At 48.3% G+C, this 18,721-nt stretch overlaps 1 protein-coding gene and 1 non-coding gene across 3 annotated transcripts in view; one reads left to right on the top strand and one right to left on the bottom strand.

Moving 5' to 3' along the window:
* PRKCB (protein kinase C beta) overlaps positions 1-18,721 on the top strand; it is a 367,575-nt gene that overhangs the window by 189,771 nt on the left and 159,083 nt on the right. For both annotated transcript variants that reach the window (XM_081554487.1, XM_081554486.1), the window contains exons 4-5: positions 955-1,066; positions 2,452-2,580. In XM_081554487.1, the coding sequence (XP_081410613.1) occupies positions 955-1,066; positions 2,452-2,580 (241 nt within the window). The remainder of the gene's footprint in view (positions 1-954; positions 1,067-2,451; positions 2,581-18,721) is intronic.
* On the bottom strand, positions 7,036-7,108 carry TRNAS-GGA (transfer RNA serine (anticodon GGA)). Its single transcript has one exon. It is a non-coding gene; the product is annotated as a tRNA-Ser (tRNA).

Here is an 18,721-nt window from a genome sequence, read left to right as displayed (position 1 = left end):
AAGAACACTGGAGTGGGTTGCCATTCCCTTCTCCAGAGGATCTTCCCAACCCAGGGGTTGAACCCAGGTCTCCCACATTGCAGACAGATTCCTTACCATTTGAGCCACCAGGGAAGCCTGGGAGGATGTACACCTTTCTTTTAAAGGAATGACAAAAACACATACATCCCATTGGTGAGGACTCAATCACATGGACATACCAAGTTGCAAGGGAGACTGGGAAATGTGGTCTATAGTTGGATAGCCGTGTGATCTGCTGCAACTCGAGGGTTCTCTTATTGAAAGGAAGACTGGGCATTGGTGGAAAACTAGTAGTCACTGCCACAATCTGCAGACTATTCACTGCACTTTGAACTCTGTCCTGCAGATGATGAGGTCCTAGCAAATGCCTCCAAGTGGGGATGTTTCATGCCTTGGGTTTTAGATCATCTGGAAGTTGCTCAGAAGATAAAGGACAGAGAAGTAGACAAGGGGACCCTTCTACCTCATGTGTCTGGTGTTTTGCTTGCTGTCTCTGCAGTCCTTAGGAGAAGGCAATGGCAACCCACTCCAGTGTTCTTGCCTGGAGAATCCCAGGGATGGCAGAGCCTGGTGGGCTGCCGTCTGTGGGGTTTCACAGAGTCGGACACGACTGAAGCGACTTAGCAGCAGCAGTCCTTGCTGCCGGCAAGAGTCAGTAGGTTGGGTTCCCCGATGGAGTGCGTCCGGGCACAGTGAGTGTGTAAGCTGGGTGAGAATGGGAGCCATCAGCCATCTTATTCATTCATTCATTCAGTGACTATTTATCAAGCATGGTGTTTGGATACAGAGCTCCTGTGATGGTCCCAGCAGGTATGATGGATGATGGGGGCCAAGTTCCGTTCTCAGCGAGTTCTCCAGTGATGCTGAGTGCAGCCTGAAACCTTGGCATGCCACACTGATGCCGGCCTCTTTTGTTGTTTCTTTGGCCCTCAGGACCCCCGGAGCAAACACAAGTTCAAGATCCACACATACTCCAGCCCCACGTTTTGTGACCACTGTGGGTCACTGCTCTATGGACTCATCCACCAGGGGATGAAATGTGACAGTAAGTACACGTGCCCTCGGTTGCCTGGGCTGCTCCCTCATGGTTTGGGGCCCGAGTCTGCAGCACATTCTCCCAAGTCCTGGGTGGGATGGGTACCCCTTGCATGATGCTGAGTAACAATAACCAACAATTACCATTTATTTAGTGCATGATTCTTCAAGGCTGTCCTTTGGGCCTAGATTGGCCTTGCTCATACCTGTGTGGTGGGTTAGCAAGTTGGTGGTGACGCAGGACCCTGAACTTGGGCAGACAGGTTCCAGGGGGCTCTCCATCCTTTCACTATCCTTCTCTCCTCACAACTCATTTACCGTTTTTTAATCTGCCTGCTGCCTCCTGGAGGTTGGGCGGGCTGAGAAGGGATGCCATGCCCCCAGCTCCTGTGGAATCCCCTGAAATGCCCTGTGGAGTGACCCAGCCTCTCCTGACTTCTCAGACTGGAACAAGGGACCCCTAGTGAACACTGGACTCCAGGCACAGCCTGGAGCAGCCGTGGGGCTTAGGGGAAGCCAGCTACCCATTGAAAGAAGCACAGAGGCACTCCAGGAGTGTGGACAGGGAGCCAGAATTTATCACATCACACATGAGACTTCAGCCAGTCAGATTCAGTTTGCAGACATATTCCATTCATCTTGCCCTGGGTCTAAATTTTTTTCTTGCAGTTAGTTACAGTGGGTACTGTGGGGGCTCAGCTCAGGTTCCAAGATGATGCCCCTCCCAGGGCTGGTTCATGACCACAGACTGGCAGGTGCAGGGGCAAAGGCCAGGCCCTCTTGTGTCAATTTGGGACAACACTGAAGGGTCATCTGAGCCCCCGAGTCTCTCCTCTTGTCAGCCGCAGGGCCTCCTCATGGGCCAGCTCCTCCCTCCCGGGGGCCCCTCACTGTAAACCTGCTCACAACTCCCATTCTCAGACTCTTTCCAGGGAATCCAACCTATCGTCAATATTTAAAAATCCGGAGAGGTCAGGATTCCTGCTTAATCCTGAAAAATGGGAAAATCTTGGCAACTTTGGCGTGCACCCTGCAGGGCTGTGCCCTCAGTGGGAGCTGCTGTGTTCTCTGGTTGGCCAAGACCACCACACCCGCACCTTCCCTCACTATGTTAGACACCCCTGTGTCACGGGAGTTGGTGACTCTGGCTTCAGAGCCGTTGCGAGTGTGCGGGGTACCCCAACCTTCCGGGGAGGACAGAACATCTTCCACCTCCTCTGTCCATGAGGGCCTGGGGTGTCAGGGATTGGGAGGGGGGCAATTGGAGAAGCAAGACCTTCGGATGAGACCCGGGAAGGGCAGGCTGGTCTCCGCCCGCCTCGGAGGGAAGGAGGGGAACCAGAGGGGTCCATCCTGGACCAGCCTGAGCCGCGCGCCCTGCCTCTGTCCCCGCAGCCTGCATGATGAACGTCCACAAGCGCTGCGTGATGAACGTCCCCAGCCTCTGCGGCACGGACCACACGGAGCGCCGCGGCCGCATCTACATCCAAGCCCACATCGAGAGGGAGGTCCTCATTGTTGTCGGTAGGTGGCGCTGGGGCTCCCGCGCCGGCTCCGCTGGACCCGGACCCGGCTGGAGCGCTGAGTCAGGGGAGCGAGGGATGGGATGGGCGGCGCGGGGGCGCGGCGGGAGGTGCGGCGATGCTGCCTTCCTCCTCGACCCTTGCCCCCACCCCATTCCAGCCTCTCCCCGCCGTAGGCATCCTTAGAAACTGCACCCCGCAGGGCGAGGCTCTCAGCACCTCCTGGGCGCTGGAGCTCAGAGCTGGAGCCGCGGGAGTACTTGGTTTTCTCCAAGACCTCAGAGGTGTTGTCACCAGCCAATAGAGCAGACAAGATGCTGAACACCTTAATTTTATGGCAGGCTTTGGCCGGTGGACTAAACCTACTCTGAAGCCAGACACTGGACTCTGAAATGGTTTTCATCCTAATAACGGTGAAAAATAATTCAAATTTAGATTATTTCTGTTGCCTCCTTAATTACTGTTCATTTATTTCTACCCTGCAGATCTATTATTTCTAGATTTTTATATAACATAATGATGGGCAATGTAATTGGTTCATCTCTTCCATGGGGAAAGAAAAAAAGGTTTCCAGCTTCCTTATTGTTCCCCACCCCCTTTCCCTCCCCTCCTTCCTCACTCTTCCACTCCATATCTTTGGAGCATGAGGTTCTGTTTCCTTTATTATCATAGCAGAGAATGGATGCCTGATTCTTCCCCGAACTTTTCCAGTGGCAAAATAGAGTCTTGCTGATAAACACCCAGTTTGGGAGAGTGTTACATCTTAGGGAAGAGAAGAGATGCAGTGTTCATCCCTGGGGCTCTCTGCGTATTTGCAGTGTTTCTTTCTTAAACCTGATGGTTACTGCTCTGGTCCTGTTCTGTTATTCTCCATACTTTCTGCAATTCTGAAATACTTCATGCTACAATATAAGAAAGAGGGATAATAGAGCCTGCTGAAGAGGTGCAGCATGGTGTCTGGCCCTCCTAATGGAGCATTCAGGAAATACGTGGCTCAGACACATGCAGCTCAAACAGAATGGAAATGCAGCTGGCTGGATGGGTAACTTAGCCATGTGTGTTAAGTGGGTGTGCTAAGTCGCTTCATTTGTGTCCGACTCTTTGCAACCCCATGGACTGTCGCCAGCCAGGCTCCTCTGTCCGTGGGATTTCCCAGGCAAGCATACTGGAGTGGGTTGGGTGCCCTTCTCCAGGGGATCTTCCCAGCTCAGGGATTGAACCCGCATCTCCTGTATTGCAGGCCAATTGTTTACCTCTGAGCCACTGGAGAAGCCCAACCTAGCCATAAAGCTGTGATAAATCCAATACTGAACTGGGCCAGGATGGAACTGAAACTTTGAAGGAATTCTCTCCCCAAGGCTTGTGTCAAACTTCTTAGACTTCATCACTAATTAATTTAAACAAGGTTTTATGACTTGGTATCTTAGGAAACTGATCATAGAAGGGATTGATTTTGCAAAAATTGATCTCAGGCTCCAGAATGGTTCAGCTGCTCTGAAGCACTCGGTCTCTACCCCATAAAAGTTGAAAAATATCCCTGTAAAATATAAACTGTTTTAAAGGGAGGTTCTTGACACCCACTAGGCTCTTAAAGAATGTGTATTTCATTTGATTTGCTTTTTCCTCTGAAAGGAAGGTGAGCGGCTGACTTTGTCCCAATGGAATGCCTGAGGGTCCCTAAGGAGTAGAATGTCTCTTTGAAATGTCTCTTAGAAGCAGGCTTCCCTGGTGGCTCAGATGGTAAAGAATTTGCCTGCAATGCAGGAGACAGGTGTTTGATCCCTGGGTTGGGATGGTCCCCTGGAGATGGAAATGGCAACCAATCCAGTATTCTTGCCAGGAGAATTCCATGGACAAAGGAGCTTGGCAGGCTACAGTCCATGGGGTTGCAGAGTCGGACATGACTGAGTAACTATCACTCACTCAAGGAGAAGAAGCCTCAAGAAAAGCTGAATTCCCCCACCGTCTGTGAACTTCCTGGGCAGATGGGGCAAAAATGAGACTCTGCTGCTCTCTACTGTTATTTTCTAGGAACTACACTGGCTCATATGTTACTGTAGACAGCCCCGTCTTAAACCAACCCGTTGAACGCACAGTGCTTAAAACTAAAGCACAGCATAATGCCCTCAAGGCCCATCCATTGTTTCCATCATAAAAAAATAAGTGATTATGTGACATTATAGAGGCCTTAACTAATGCAGGGATGTAATCATATTGCATTATGCAAATGTATCAAATCAATACATTGTATACTGTTAACTTACACACTGTACTGTGCTGTCATGTCCAACTCTTTGCAACCCCGTGAACTACCAGGCTTCTCTGTCCATGGAATTCTCCAGGCAAGAATACTGGAGTGGGTAGCCATTTCCTTTTCCAGATCTTCCCAACCCAGGGGTTGAACCCAGGTCTCCCGCTTTGCAGGTGGATTCTTTACCATCTGAGCCACCAGGAAGCTCCTAATCTAGTATGATCTCATCTTAACTTGCGGAGAAGGCAATGGCAACCCACTCCAGTACTCTTGCCTGGAAAATCCCATGGACCGAGGAGCCTGGTAGGCTGCATTCCATGAGGTCACGAAGAGTCGGACACGACTGAGCGGCTTCACTTTCACTTTTCACTTTCATGCATTGGAGAAGGAAATGGCAACCCACTCCAGTGTTCTTGCCTGGAGAATCCCAGGGACGGCGGAGCCTGGTGGGTTGCCATCTATGGTGTCGCACAGAGTCGGACACGACTGAAGCGACTTAGCAGCAGCAGTAGCAGCATCTTAACTTGACTGCATCTACAAAGACTGTATCTCCAAACAGGGTCACATTCAGATTAGTCTTGAGCATATCTTTTAGGGAGATGCAATTCAATCTATAACAAGGGGAAGGAAGGGAAGTGGGGGCTCCCTTAAAGTTAGGGACTGAATATCTGCACACTCAGGGTTCTGCTAGCACTAACTGAGTAGCTACCAGTATATTAATAGTGGTTTGTGATTTTCCAGGTGCTTTGATATGGGGTCATCCAATGGAGGTAGTGGTGTTGCCGACATACAGACAAGAAAACTAAGATTTGGTGAGGCTGGATCACTTGCCTGATGTCATGTGCAGAGCAGGGATGAGCACCCGGCCTCCTACCTGCTATCGCTAGCTCACCATGCCAGGCACGGTCCGAACCTGGCCTGAGACAGTCGATTGATTGATGGTAGAAGAACCCGATGCTTTGACTGCAGTTCTCTAAATATAGACCTGAGTTGGAGATTTTTGTTCAAGTGATTTATTGGAGCTGCTCATGAAATGAGGAGTGAGGATGGAGCAGGGAAATGCTGAATGAGAGTGTGATCTCCGCTGAAGACCAGCTTCAGGCAGACTCTGTGGAGTTCTGGAACACACGTGACAGTGCAGGGTCAGCCCCTTCTAAAGGCTGGAGGGCTGTTCTGAATTGTGTCCCCCCTAAAATTCACATGTGGAAGCCCTAACTCAGTGAAATGGTGTTTGAAATTGGAGTCTTTGGGAGACGATTAGGGTTAGACAAAGGTGGGCTCTTATGAGGGGCTTGGTGGCTTTATGGCCACAGGAGGGTACAACAAGGAGGTGGCCACCTGCAAGCCAGGAAGAGAGCTGTCACCAGGACCTGCACCTTGATGTCAGACTTTTTGCCTCCAGAGCTTTGAGAAATAAGCATCTGCCATTTAAGCTGCCCAGTTGATGGTATTTATTACAACCTGAGCTGACTGAGACCTTGCTCCCAGCTACTGGGATTGAAAGCAGGAGGGAGATGTTACCTCCCAGGCCCCATGGCTTCTCTATGGCTGAGGGCAGCTCTCTGCACACGGGGCAGCTGGGAGCCACTAACAGCCAACACTCAACTGCAGCTGGGAGCTGGGCATGGTGGCCAGGGTGGAGGGGACCTGGGAGGGGCCCGGGTCACCTGGGTATCCCTCTGATCTCCCCAGCATCCTTCTGGTGTCATTGTTGGGACTCCAAGCCCTGCTCCTTGATCTCAGGCAGATAGATCAGAGGGAGTTCGAGGCCAGATGCGGCCTGTGGTGTTGAGTCGCCCCACTTCATCGCACCATAGAGGCATGTCCAGTGGTGGGACTCGCCACTCAGCGGTCATCTGCTCTGAGCGTCACATGCTCTTTGAAATCCCACCGTTTCCAGAGACACAAGACTATATGTGCTTCTGAAAGATCTGAGGGTTCCCTCATCTTTGGCTCCTGAAATCCAGGCTTCGTATCTGCCGTCAAGGATCTTGCAGGGCAAAGCTCAGGATGGAAGTCCAGTCAGTTCTCTTTCTTTGAAAAGCTCATCAGTGGTGTCTCATTGCCTTTGTGTGTGTGTTAGTCGCTCAGTCATGTCCAACTCTTTGCGACCCCATGGACTGTGTAGCCCACCAGCCTCCTCTGTCCATGGGATTCTCCAAGCAAGAGTACTGGAGTGGGTTGCCATGCCCTCCTCCAGGGGGTCTTCCCAACCCAGGGATCGAACCTGGGTCTTCTGCATTCCAGGCAGATTCTTTACCGTCTGAGCCATCGGGGAAGCCCCCTCATTGCTCTTAGGGCAGACAAAATGTACTGTGGTGATCTCATTATCTATCCTGTGTTTTAATCCTTCATCCTCTCCAGGCCACCACCCATCATAGGGCATCTGCACACTCTGTTCCCTCAGTCTGGAGTGTTTGTCCTTTTGTCTTCTTCCAGCAGGTCGCTCTTCCCCTTCCTGTAGGTCTCAGCTCAGTCTCACAGACAAGAACACTTCCCTGGACCTCCACTTACTGTAGACGTTCTCTGTATCCTGAACTTGAACTTGTGTCAGTTGTGGTTTTATGTTGGGTTGATTAGTGTCTGCATCTCCCACTGGCATTTAAGCTCCACAAGAACAGGGCTGTGTTGGCTTCGACACCACTCTGTCCCAGCACCTAGTACGATGGGCATCACTAAATATCTGGGGCATCAATGGGTGTATGTATGAAGGGGACAGCACTGGAGGATCCTGATAGATACCCAGACTTCACAGATGATTCCCAGTCAGTGCCTTCTAAAGTGAGGAGCTGCAGGTTAGACGATCTAATCAATGCCAGCATTCTTTTTTGTTGTTGTTGGTTTTTTGTAATTTGCACAACATCATTCTAAAAGGAAAGAGACCACACAGGGTCCTAAGGACCAGGTCCAAGGTCAACAGCACGTATTATGGGGACTGGGACCCACCCCTTGGAGCGATGACTACCCTTATTCCTGGATAATGGGGAAAAAACACGAAACAGTGGGTCTTGTAGAATCATGGGAAATCATGTGGACATCATGACTCCCTGTGGTATCATGGTGGGAGGCAGAACAATCAGAAGCCGTGATCAGAGCTGTAAAATGCTCCTGGAGGTTATGAAGCCCATGTCCTTATGTACACCCCCCCCCATTCAATTGAGTATCTCCTTATTAACACACCAACTAGTGTCCCATTATTTACATTTCTGCCTACATTGCAGCCATCTGCAAGTCCTTAACCATATTTATAGTTTTATCTCACAGAAATTGGGACTGTTCTTACAAAAAGCAGAAGGAGCAGGTTTTTGGATGTTTCTCTTTGGAACACCCATTCAGTGTTCTTACCATTGTGCTGTGCTGTACAAAACCTCCTTAGACCAAACCATCTCCCGGAATGACTTAGGAACTCCCAATATTTTGTGTTTAAATACTTCCCAACATCTGACATCCACACATCAAAAGAAGTGCAGTGGTCCAGTGGTTATGAGTCTGAGCTTCCACTGCAAGGGGCATGGGTTCGATCCCTGATTTGGGAACTTAAGATACCACTTGCTGTGCAGTGCAGCTGGAAAAGTATTTTTAAAAAATTGGAAAAAAATAGAAAAGCATCAGAGAGATGTAAATTCTTGACAGGCTATTAGGAAAGAGTGAGGTTCCCATCCATCTATAGACTAGATTCCAAGAGAGATTTTTAAAAGCATTTTTAGGAGAAAGGACACTGATGTTGAAAGCTCACAGAAGCCCCTCTTGTTACGTGAAGTCCCTCTTGTTATGTAACGAACTGCCTACCTTCTATGTGAAAATGTTAGTGTTCGTTGCTCAATCCTGTCTGACTCTTTGCAACCCCATGAACTGTAGCCCGCCAGGCTCCTCTGTCCATGGGATTTCCCAGGAAAGAATACTGGAGTGGGTTGCTGTGCCCTCCTCCAGGGGATCTTCCCAACCCAGGGATTGAACCCAGGTCGTCCACATTGCAGGCAGATTCTGTGCCCTCTGAGCCATCAGGGAAGCGTCTATGGTTTGTATCAATTAGCACCCTTGCTCTCTAGTTTAGACTGGGTTTGGCTGATGGTCAGTTGTGTAAAACCAATAGGGCAGAACAAGACTGGAAGAGCAGAGGGAAGTCCTGGGTATGCTGTACCTGAGGCGTGAGATGGGAGGTGGGGGTAGTTGGGAGTGATGGGTGTTTAGAGTGTGAGAAAGGTGGCTTGTTACACGTAGGAAGGAGGGATGAGCTCAGTAAGCATAGATGTTCATTCAGGAAGGGCCTGACTACTAGATTGTATCCATTGACAAATAAGAGCTCATCTCTGCCTGTGCGGAGCTCACAGCTTAGTGGGAGAGACAGATAACAGATAATTATATTGCAATGTGGCAAATAATGTGATTGTACCCTGAGAGCACCCAGATGGGTACCTGAAGCTTCCTGAAGGAAGCCATGGCTGAGTTGACTCTATAAGATGTATAAGGGTTATTTGGGTAGAGCAGCTTTGTGTCAAGGAAAAGAAGAAAAATGATATCAGCTCCTTTTGTTGAGTTCTTATTACATGCCGGGAGCTCTACAGACATCAACTCATTAATCTTTAGAGCAGTCTTCTGTTGTAGGTTTTAGTATTGTCCCCATTTTACCAGTGAGAAAACTGAGGCACGGAGTGGGTTAAGTAACTTTTCCCAGAACCACACAGTAAGTGGTTAAGTCTCAGATCTGAGCCCAGGCAGCCTGGCGCCATGGCCTTCGGTCCCACTGGGATGCTGAGTTCCAGGCAGAGGGATATGGTGCACAGAAGTCTGGAGGCTGGAAATGACAGGGGGTGGGGGAGGCTGTTAGCGGCTGAGTGTGGCTTCGCTTCCCTTCGTTCTGGTTATAAGCTCCTCTAGAATCTGCTCACTTACTCTCCCAGTCATTCACTTACTCATTAACGGTGTGTATGGAGAGGGACTTTCCTGATGGTCCAGTGGTTAAGACTTTACCTTCCAGCGCAGAGGGCGCCGGTTCTGAAGGTCCCACATGCCCCTTGGCCAAAAAACCAAAACATAAAACAGAAACAATATTATAACAAATTCAATAAAGACTTTATAAGTGGCCCGCATCAAAAAAACAAAAAATCCTTTGAAAATCTGTCTTAAGTTTCCACGGCTTGTCAGGCATGTTCTAGATACTTGGGACCCAACATGGGGAAAAACAAATCTCTTTTCCTGGACAAACATCACAACCTGGGGTCTTGCCAGTTGCAAGAGACTCTCGGAATGTTTTCTCCTCTTTCTTCCTTTTGTTCACCATGAAGAATGTCCTTCTTGTCAGGTTACATTCCTTGCCCTTTGAATTTTTTTCAGACACTCTCTGTCCATTTATTCTTTGAAACCTTTGAGCTTTGGGAGTTTGGAAAACACCGCCAGAAAGACCTGAAGGCTATTTCTGCCTTTTGCCCTGTCACATCCTTCCCCAAGCTGGTTCTCTGATGTAAGGGGAAAGTGGAGGAGGGAGGAAAAAGGAAATGTAAGGAAGAAAAATTCAGGTGGACTAATATCTCAAAATGACTAATATCTCAAAATAGCACCCAGCAATTACAAGGAGATAAAATGACCACAAGCTAGGCCGCTAGGGCCCACAGTAGAGCAGTCTTTGCTTTCAAAGCCATTCCTTCTTAAAGAATCTCTTTTCCGAGATGCCCAGATTTGCAGAACAACACCATTTTTGTCCATAATGGATGGTGTCACAGCAACAGTTACCCACTTTCTCTCCCCACTAAACAGCTGAGCCACTGGGGCTCAGAAAAAGGAAGCAATATGTCAAGGTCACACATCCTGAAGTGGGGCTAGGACCCGGTTCTTGTGGATTTCCCACTCCTTTATACATTACGGGTTAGTGTTTTTCTCCAACATTTTGTGATGAAAAATGCCCAACATACAGCAAAGTTGAAACAATTTTATAGCAGTCATTTATCCTTCACCTAGATCCTGCCATTAACGTTGCTTAATCATGTATCCATCCATCTCGCTCTCCATCCATCATTTTGTCTTATTTTTGACACATTTCAAAGTGAATTGAAGACATCAGTTCAGTTCCCCCTAAACCTTTCAGCCTGCACATCATCCACAAGAATTCAAAACAAATTTGTAATTTCTTTAAATTTGTGAGGTAAAATTTACATACAATGAAATGCTGTTATGTTAGGCATACCAATGGTTGAGTTTTGACATGTGTATAGCCCTAACCCCTATAGAAAAGCTATGACCAACCTAGACAGCATGTTAAAAAAACAGAGGCATTACTTTACCAGCAAAGTTCCATCTAGTCAAAACTATGGTTTTTTTCAGTAGTTATGTATGAATGTGAGAGTTGGACTATAAAGAAAGCTGAGCTCCAAAGAATTGATGCTTTTGAACTGTGGTGTTGGAGAAGACTCTTGAGAGTCCCTTGGACTACAAGGAGATCCAACCAGTCCATCCTAAAGGAAATCAGTCCTGAATATTCATTGAAGGACTGACGCTGAAGCTGAAACTCCAGTACTTTGGCCACCTGATGCGAAGAACTGACTCATTGAAAAAGACCCTGATGCTGGGAAAGATTGAAGGCAGGAGGAGAAGGGGCCGACAGAGGATGAACTGGTTGGATGGCATCACCAACTTGATGGACATGAGTTTGAGCAAGCTCTGGGAGTTGGTAAAGGACAGGGAAGCCTGGCATGCTCTAGTCCATGGGGTTGCAAAGAGTTGGACACGACTGAGCGACTGAACTGAACTGAACCCCTATCATGTTAATCCTCTTTTTTTTTTTTTTTAATGTCATAGCTGCCACTGAAGATCTGGTTAAAGCTGTGAACACCATTCTCAGGGAAATGCCTTTATGTACAGACATGTATGGCCCGCTACCCCCACACACCCCTCCAAGTTTCAATAATTAGGGCTTCAGATCTTTTAGATTACATCACACTTAATAGTTGTTAATTTTTGGAGGGGGTATCAGTTGTAATGCAGGAAAATAGGTTTGTTCAAAACACTTCACTGTGTACTCATTAGAGGGCAAATTCCCTTAAAACAAACTTATCAAGACACCCACATTATTTTGCTTCTCTTTAGTATTTTTGTAATGAAGTTGAGTTAAATCCTGTCTCTATCTGTGGAACCATCTTTCTAAACGAGTTTATAGATAGTTGTCCGCCCACCCCAGAGGCCAGGGTTCCCTCCCTGTCCGTCATGGGAAGCCTTTTGACTTGTGAGGTGGGAGTTGGTGTCTGGACACTGAAGGAGATGGAGTTGACTTGAGGAGATGGAGGGAGCTGAAGTGTTCTTTCTCTTGTTCCCTGAATGTTTAAGCCTCGTGAGAATGGTCAAGCCCAGACCACTGTCCGAGGCCCCCAAACCTGGGCACGTACAGGGTATGCAGTCACTGTTCCTAAATGCCTGCTGAATGGCATGGCTCGGGGTGCTGCCAGGACCTTCAGGGCTGTGACTCTTTACTGCCTTTGAGGGAAGTGGTCCTACAGCATCTATTAAAATATGTATATATATGCACACTCTGGCTCTCAAATTTCCCTTTTGGGAATCTATCCTATCGAAATAAAACACTAGCATGTAAGGAAATAATGTCCAGAATAAGCATGTTTATTGATGTTTTCTTTGCAGCAGCAAAGAATTGGAATCAGCCTAATTAGGCTTATATCCATTTTATAGGATATTATGCAGTTGTTGAAAACAGTGAATCAAAATTGGTGTGTGGGGCTTCTATGAAGCAGGTCATTTTGTTTTTTAATATGGGAGCTTGCTACACAAATATATGTATTTCATTTTGTGAAATATTTCACTTTGTGAAAATTCATCAAATTGTACCATTCAGATTTGTACACTTTTCTATATGTATATTATACTTCATAGTATACTTTTATTAATTGAGAAGTTTAATAAAATTCTAAATAATTATAAAGTCAATATAAAACACCAGTGGATCAGAGCTATAGCTATTGACCTGGAACAGGCAGCCCAGCCCGTTTTTGTAAACAAAGTTTTATTGGTATACAGCCACCCTCATCGTTTGCATATTGACCCTGGCAGCTTTGGTAGCACAGTGGTCAGTTCATTGGTTGTGACAGAGCCTGTATTGCCTGCAGAGCCGAAAGTATTTTTTATTCTGGTGCTTTCTGAAAACATTTGCCAATCCCTGACCTGGAGGCACATCTTTGATGTATTAAGTGAGAGGGTTAGGTTGCATAAAAATATATTTTGTATGACCTCATTTCCAAGAAATAACAGCCAGACACTTCCCATGTGTGAAGTTATGTTTGGATGTTTTTATAAGGGTGGTAAGAAAGGTATGGAAGGGTACAGAGCAGACTGTCAACGCTAGCACTGCAGAAGGATTGGGAAGGTGGGGATGGAGAGAGGCTGGGGCTGGGAGGGGCTGGATATCTTCTCTTGATATGTCTTGCTTGCGTGCGTGCTCATGTGTCTGACTCTGTGCGACCCTCTGGACTGTAGCCCTCCAAGCTCCTCTGTCCCTGGGATTTCCCAGGCAAGAATACTGGAGTGGGTTGCCATTTCCTTCTCTGGGGGAAATTCCCAGCCCAAGGATCAAGCCCACGTCTGGATTTTTTTTACGACTGAGCCATCTGGGAAGCCCCTAAAGTTTTGAAAAAAGAGGAAACGAAACCAGAAAAATCTCTAAATAGAAACAACTAATTTAATAATGTCTCCACCAACGATTGGAGTGAAAACTGAGTGGCCGATGCCAGTGATGGGTGTTTGTGGCTTTGAGGATGACTGGGGCAGTTTTCGACTAGGGCGGTCCTCAGCTGGGGCAGAGTGTGTGTTCCAGCTTTCATCCTCACCAGGGAGAATCTTGGGTAGCATCCATCCTGTGAGCTGGCCTGTTCTGCGACCCTCATGGTCCCCAAGCCTCCAAGTTGGGAGGTGTTACGCTTCAGAAAATGTAGAACCTGGTTGCGCTAAGTGTGGTGTGTGAGCCAGCAGCATCAGTTATCACCTGGGAGGGGGCTGGAAAGGCAGAATCCTAGGTTCCTTCTGGACCTGCTGAGTCAGAATCTGCGTTTCAGCAGGATCCCCGTGTGATTCGTGTACGCTTTGTTTTCATTGGAGGCCAATTGCTTTGCAACATTGTGTTGGTTTCTGCCACACATCAGCATGAGTCTGCCATAGGTGTACACATGTCCCCTCTGTCTTGAACCTCACTCCCACCTCCCACCCCATCCACCCCTCTAGGTTGTCACAGAGCACCAGGCTGAACTCCCTGTGCTATGCAGCAGCTTCCCATTAGCTATCTATTTTACATATGGTAATGAATATATTTCATATTTCTACTCTCTCAACTTATCCCACCCTCGCCTTCCCCTGCTGTTGTTCATAAGTCTTTTCTTTATGTCTGAGTCTCTATTCCTGCCCTGAAAATAGGTTCATCAGTACCACTGTTTCTAGAGACCATATATATGCATTATATATGATATTTTTTCTCTTTTTGACTTACTTCACTCTATATAACAGGCTCAAGGTTCATCCACCTCACGAGAACTGATTAAAAGCTGTTCCTTTTTATGGTTGAGTAACATTCCACTGTATATATGTACCACAACTTCTTTATCCATTCATCTGTTGATGACTATCTAGGTTGCTTCCATGTCCTGGCTGTAAATAGTGCTACAGTGAACACTGGGGTACATGTGTCTTTTTCACTTACGTTTTTCTCAGGGTATGTGCTCAGTAGTGGGATTGCTAGGTTATATGGTAGTTTTATTCCTAGTTTTTAAAGAAATCTCCATACTGTTCTCCATAGTGACTATATCAATTTATATTCCCACCAACAGTGCAAGAGGGTTCCCTTTTCTCCACATCCTCTCCAGAATTTATTGTTTGTAGATTTTTTTATGATGGCTATTCTGACCAGTGTGAGGTGATACCTCGTTGTAGTTTTGATTTGCATTTCTCTAATAATAAGAGTCCCTTGGACTGCAAGGAGATTCAACCAGTCCATCCTAAAGGAAATCAGTCCTGAATATTCATTGGAGGGACTGATGCTGAAGCTGAAACTCCAATACTTTAGCCACCTGCTGCGAAGAACTGACTCATTTGAAAAGACCCTGATGCTGGGAAAGATTGAAGGCAGGAGGAGAAGGGGCTGACAGTGGATAAGATGGTTGGATGGCATCACCAACTCAATGGACATGAGTTTGAGTAAACTCCGGGAGTTGGTGATGAACAGGGAGGCCTGGTGTGCTGCAGTCTATGGGGTCGCAAAGAGTTGGATACGACTGAGCGACTGAACTGAAATGATTAATAAGAGATGTTGAGCATTTTTTCGTGTGTTTATTATCCATATGGATGACTTCTTGGAGAAATGTCTGTTTAGGTCTTCTGCCATTTTTTGATTGGGTTGTTTATTTCTCTGATGTTGAGCTGCATGCATGCATGCATGCTTACTCGCTTCAGTCGTGTCTCTTTGTGACCCCATGAACTGTAGCCCGCCAGGCTCCTCTGTCCATGGAATTTCCCAGGCAAGAATACTGGAGTGGGTTGCCATTTGAGCTGCTTTAATCTCCAAAATATACAAGCAACTCAACCTCAGATTCCTGTGCACTTCAAAACTCCATACACTTTTCCTGCAGACAAGCTCGTTGATGCATCTCATCCACTAGGTGGCAGGCTTTACCGCTGTCTGCTTCTGCCGGGGCGGCCACAAGTGGAAAGGCTGGGTGGAGTGCCCCCCAGCCCACTGCGGCCATGACGTTTCACCTGTCAGCGTCTCTGGGCCCAGAATCCTCTTTCATTGACGGTCTGAACCTACCTGCGTGCCCTGGAATATCCCCCTGCAGCACAGAGCATCTGACTCTTATAATGTGACCCAGAGCCCCTCTCTGCTTTGCTTCTGTCTCCTGTTGCAAGGGGAGAAGGTGCACCTTCCTTTTCCAGTCACAGCCCCACCCGCTCTTCTCACTGACTTGCTGCAAGTCTGTACAATGTAGCCCAACATACACGCCAACAGAGTCTAGGATCACAGAGCCTGAGCAAAGGGCTTTGGAGTCAGGCCTGGTTCGAATCCTGCCTCCCCCACTTCTTCAGCAAACACTGATCCGACGTCTCTTGTGTGCGGGCACCGCTTGCCATCACGAACAAGACAGCGCCTGCTCTGTGTCCTGTGTTCTTTCTGATGAGGGAGGTGACCACTGAGTAAACAGAGTCCCTTCCCCGTAGCGATAAAGGCTGGGTGTGCGTGCGTGCTGAGTCGCTTCAGTCGTGTCCTATTCCTTGCAACCCTGTGGACTGTAGCCTGCCAGGCTCCTCTGTCCATAGGATTCTCCAGGCAGGAATACTAGAGTGGGTTGCCATTTCCTACTCCAGGCTGTGAAGGAGATGAAATAAGGCAGAAGGCTAGCACTTTCCCAGTGTTCTCAGGTAATCCTGTCCAAAGCCCCATGAGATAGTTACTAACACCATCTCCATTTTCCAGGTGGGGAAACGGAGGCACAGAGAGGGAGATTCACAGCTCCCTCAAGTCCCATGGCTCCGAAGGGGTGGAGCTGGGGTGTGAACCCAAGTGTCAGGTCCTGAGTGTGAGGCTTGTTTTGGGGGGGTGGGGCTGCTCTGTGAGGCACGCAGGGTCTCAGCTCCCTGACCTGGGATTGAGCCTGCACCCACTGCAGTGAAAGCATGGGGTCTTAACCAGTGGACCCCCAGGGAAGTCCCCCCAGAGTATGAGGCTCTTGATCACCCTCTGCCCCCTCTTTGTCTGCCCTCAGGGGTGGGGGAGGTAGTGGTGGTTGCCGCTAGCAGCAACTCTTTTCCGGAACACTTCCTGTGTGCCGGCCATGCCCAGACTCCACGAGCGCCACCTCCGCTGTTAGGGCGGCTCTCCCCGGGGCGCCAAGGAGGAAATGGGTGCAGGGCTCAGCTGCCTTCTGCTGATGGAGACTTTGCTTCCTAGGGCTCCATTTTTCTAGTGTCTTCCACTTGCCCCCTTTTCTCCTTTGAGCGTATGCGAGCCAGTGTTTGCTGGGCTAGGAGGCTAATGTTGATGACACTTCTTCAGGTCGGCCTGCCTGTTTGCAGAAAGGCCAGTGTCATTGGCCAAGACCTGCCCAAGAGGCTGGCTAGATCCCTCGGTTATGAGAGGTGGACCAGTGGGGGAGGCCTTCTCTCTCAGCCTCACTGTGGAAGGGCCAGGGGCTCTCCCTTCCTGCTTGGAAGGTAAGGAATACCTGGGTGGCTCAGGAGGATGAGGTAAGGCTGGTGGAAGGACCCACCTCAGAACCATGTGGCTGTGGGAATTCCATAGGCCATGTGTTCAAGCATTTAGAACACTGCCTGGGATGTAGTCGGGATGCCATACATGTTTGCTGTTACTCTGCTCAGCATGGTTTATCCAACCCTGTACGAATTCCCTGACTGATTTTTGCTGGATTTGCCAAATTTGGAGTCTCCTGCTTGGCGACCTTTTTATTTCCTCCTAGAGTGGCATGTTTTCATGGTTTCTTAGGTGAGAAGTCCTGCTTCTTGGAGACCCAGTCTGTAATGGGCAGGCAGAGAGAAGGGTCGGTGTGTTAGTCAGTCATGTCTGGCTCTTTGCAATCCCATGGACTGTAGCCCGCCAGGCTTCTCTGTCCATGGGATTATCCAGGTAAGAATACTGGAGTGGGTTGCCATTCCTTTCCCTAGGGGATCTTCCTGACCCTGATTGAGCCTGGGTCTCCTGAATTACAGGCAGATTCTTTACCATCTGAGCCACCAGGGAAGCCCTGATAGGTATCAACTGTACCTCTCTTGTTACCCTCCTGGGTACCGTATGTCCTGGAAGATTTACACTTAATCTGACTCTTTGATGAGGAAGGGAGGCATTTGGCTGTATCTGAAATTTTGGCTCTATCTGAGAGGGGGTACCTGCCCAGCTGAGGAGCTCAGGGAACCTGGGTGCTAAGCCTGCCACTTTAAGACACGTTCCAGTTATATATGCAGCCAACATGTAGTAAGCACTTCCTGTGTGCCAGGCACTTTAAGAGAAGCATCACATGCAGTACTCACCTTGAACCCTGGAGGTTTTACCCGCTTTGTTCAGGTGAAGAAGGTGCAGCTTGGAGACGTTAAGTAATTCATTTAAAGTCACACAGTTGTGAAGTGGCAGATGTCTGGTTCAAAGCCGGGCTCTCTGATTCCAGAGCCTGTGCTCCTAACCTCTGCCCTTCCTGCTGCCCTGGGTGCTTGAGCTGGTGGAATTGAGGGCATCCAGAAGGTGAGAGGGAGGGGGTAGAATAAAGCTCACAGCAGTTATCTTGAGAAAGTGTCTTCACTTTAAAATAAAAAGGTGTTCAGGTTACACAGGGAAACGTCAAGATACAAAGTAGTTTCAATTTCTGGGAGAAGCAGATCTTCACGGGAAAACCCACTTCCCAGCTGGCATCAGGGATGCTGGGTCTCACAAGCCTCCTGCATTGTTCAGGGAACCAGAGCTACCATATGGACCCTGGAACAAGGGATTCACTGGAGGACTTTGACCTTGCACAAGCTTGGAGAAGCTGGGGATGTGAAGGGTGTGTTGGGGTCAGAGGAAGAGCAGTGAGTGGTCCAGGCAGATGGGGTGCAGTTGGTAGGGAATTCAGTCAGGCTGCCGAGACGTGGAAGTGAAAGTCGCTGTCCGACTCTTTGCGACCCCATGGACTACACAGCCCGTGAAATTCTCCAGGTCAGAATACTGGAGTGGGCAGCTGTTCTCTTCTCCAGCGGATCTTCCCAACCCAGGGATTGAACCCATGTCTCCCACGTTGTAGGCAGATTCTTTACCAGCTGAGCCACCAGGGAATCCCAAAGGGTCTATTAATTAATCTCGTGACGCTTCTACTAGCATCATCCGATGGGTCACCCAGTACAGGTATGTTAGTAGCTTTTTACTCAT

This window comes from Giraffa tippelskirchi, chromosome 13 (assembly GCF_054371585.1).
Source record: "Giraffa tippelskirchi isolate mGirTip1 chromosome 13, T2T-mGirTip1v1.2.pri, whole genome shotgun sequence".
Lineage (NCBI taxonomy): Eukaryota > Metazoa > Chordata > Mammalia > Artiodactyla > Giraffidae > Giraffa > Giraffa tippelskirchi.
The sequence above is the reverse complement of the archived record's forward strand: the minus strand, read 5'-3'. Positions and strand labels throughout refer to the sequence as shown.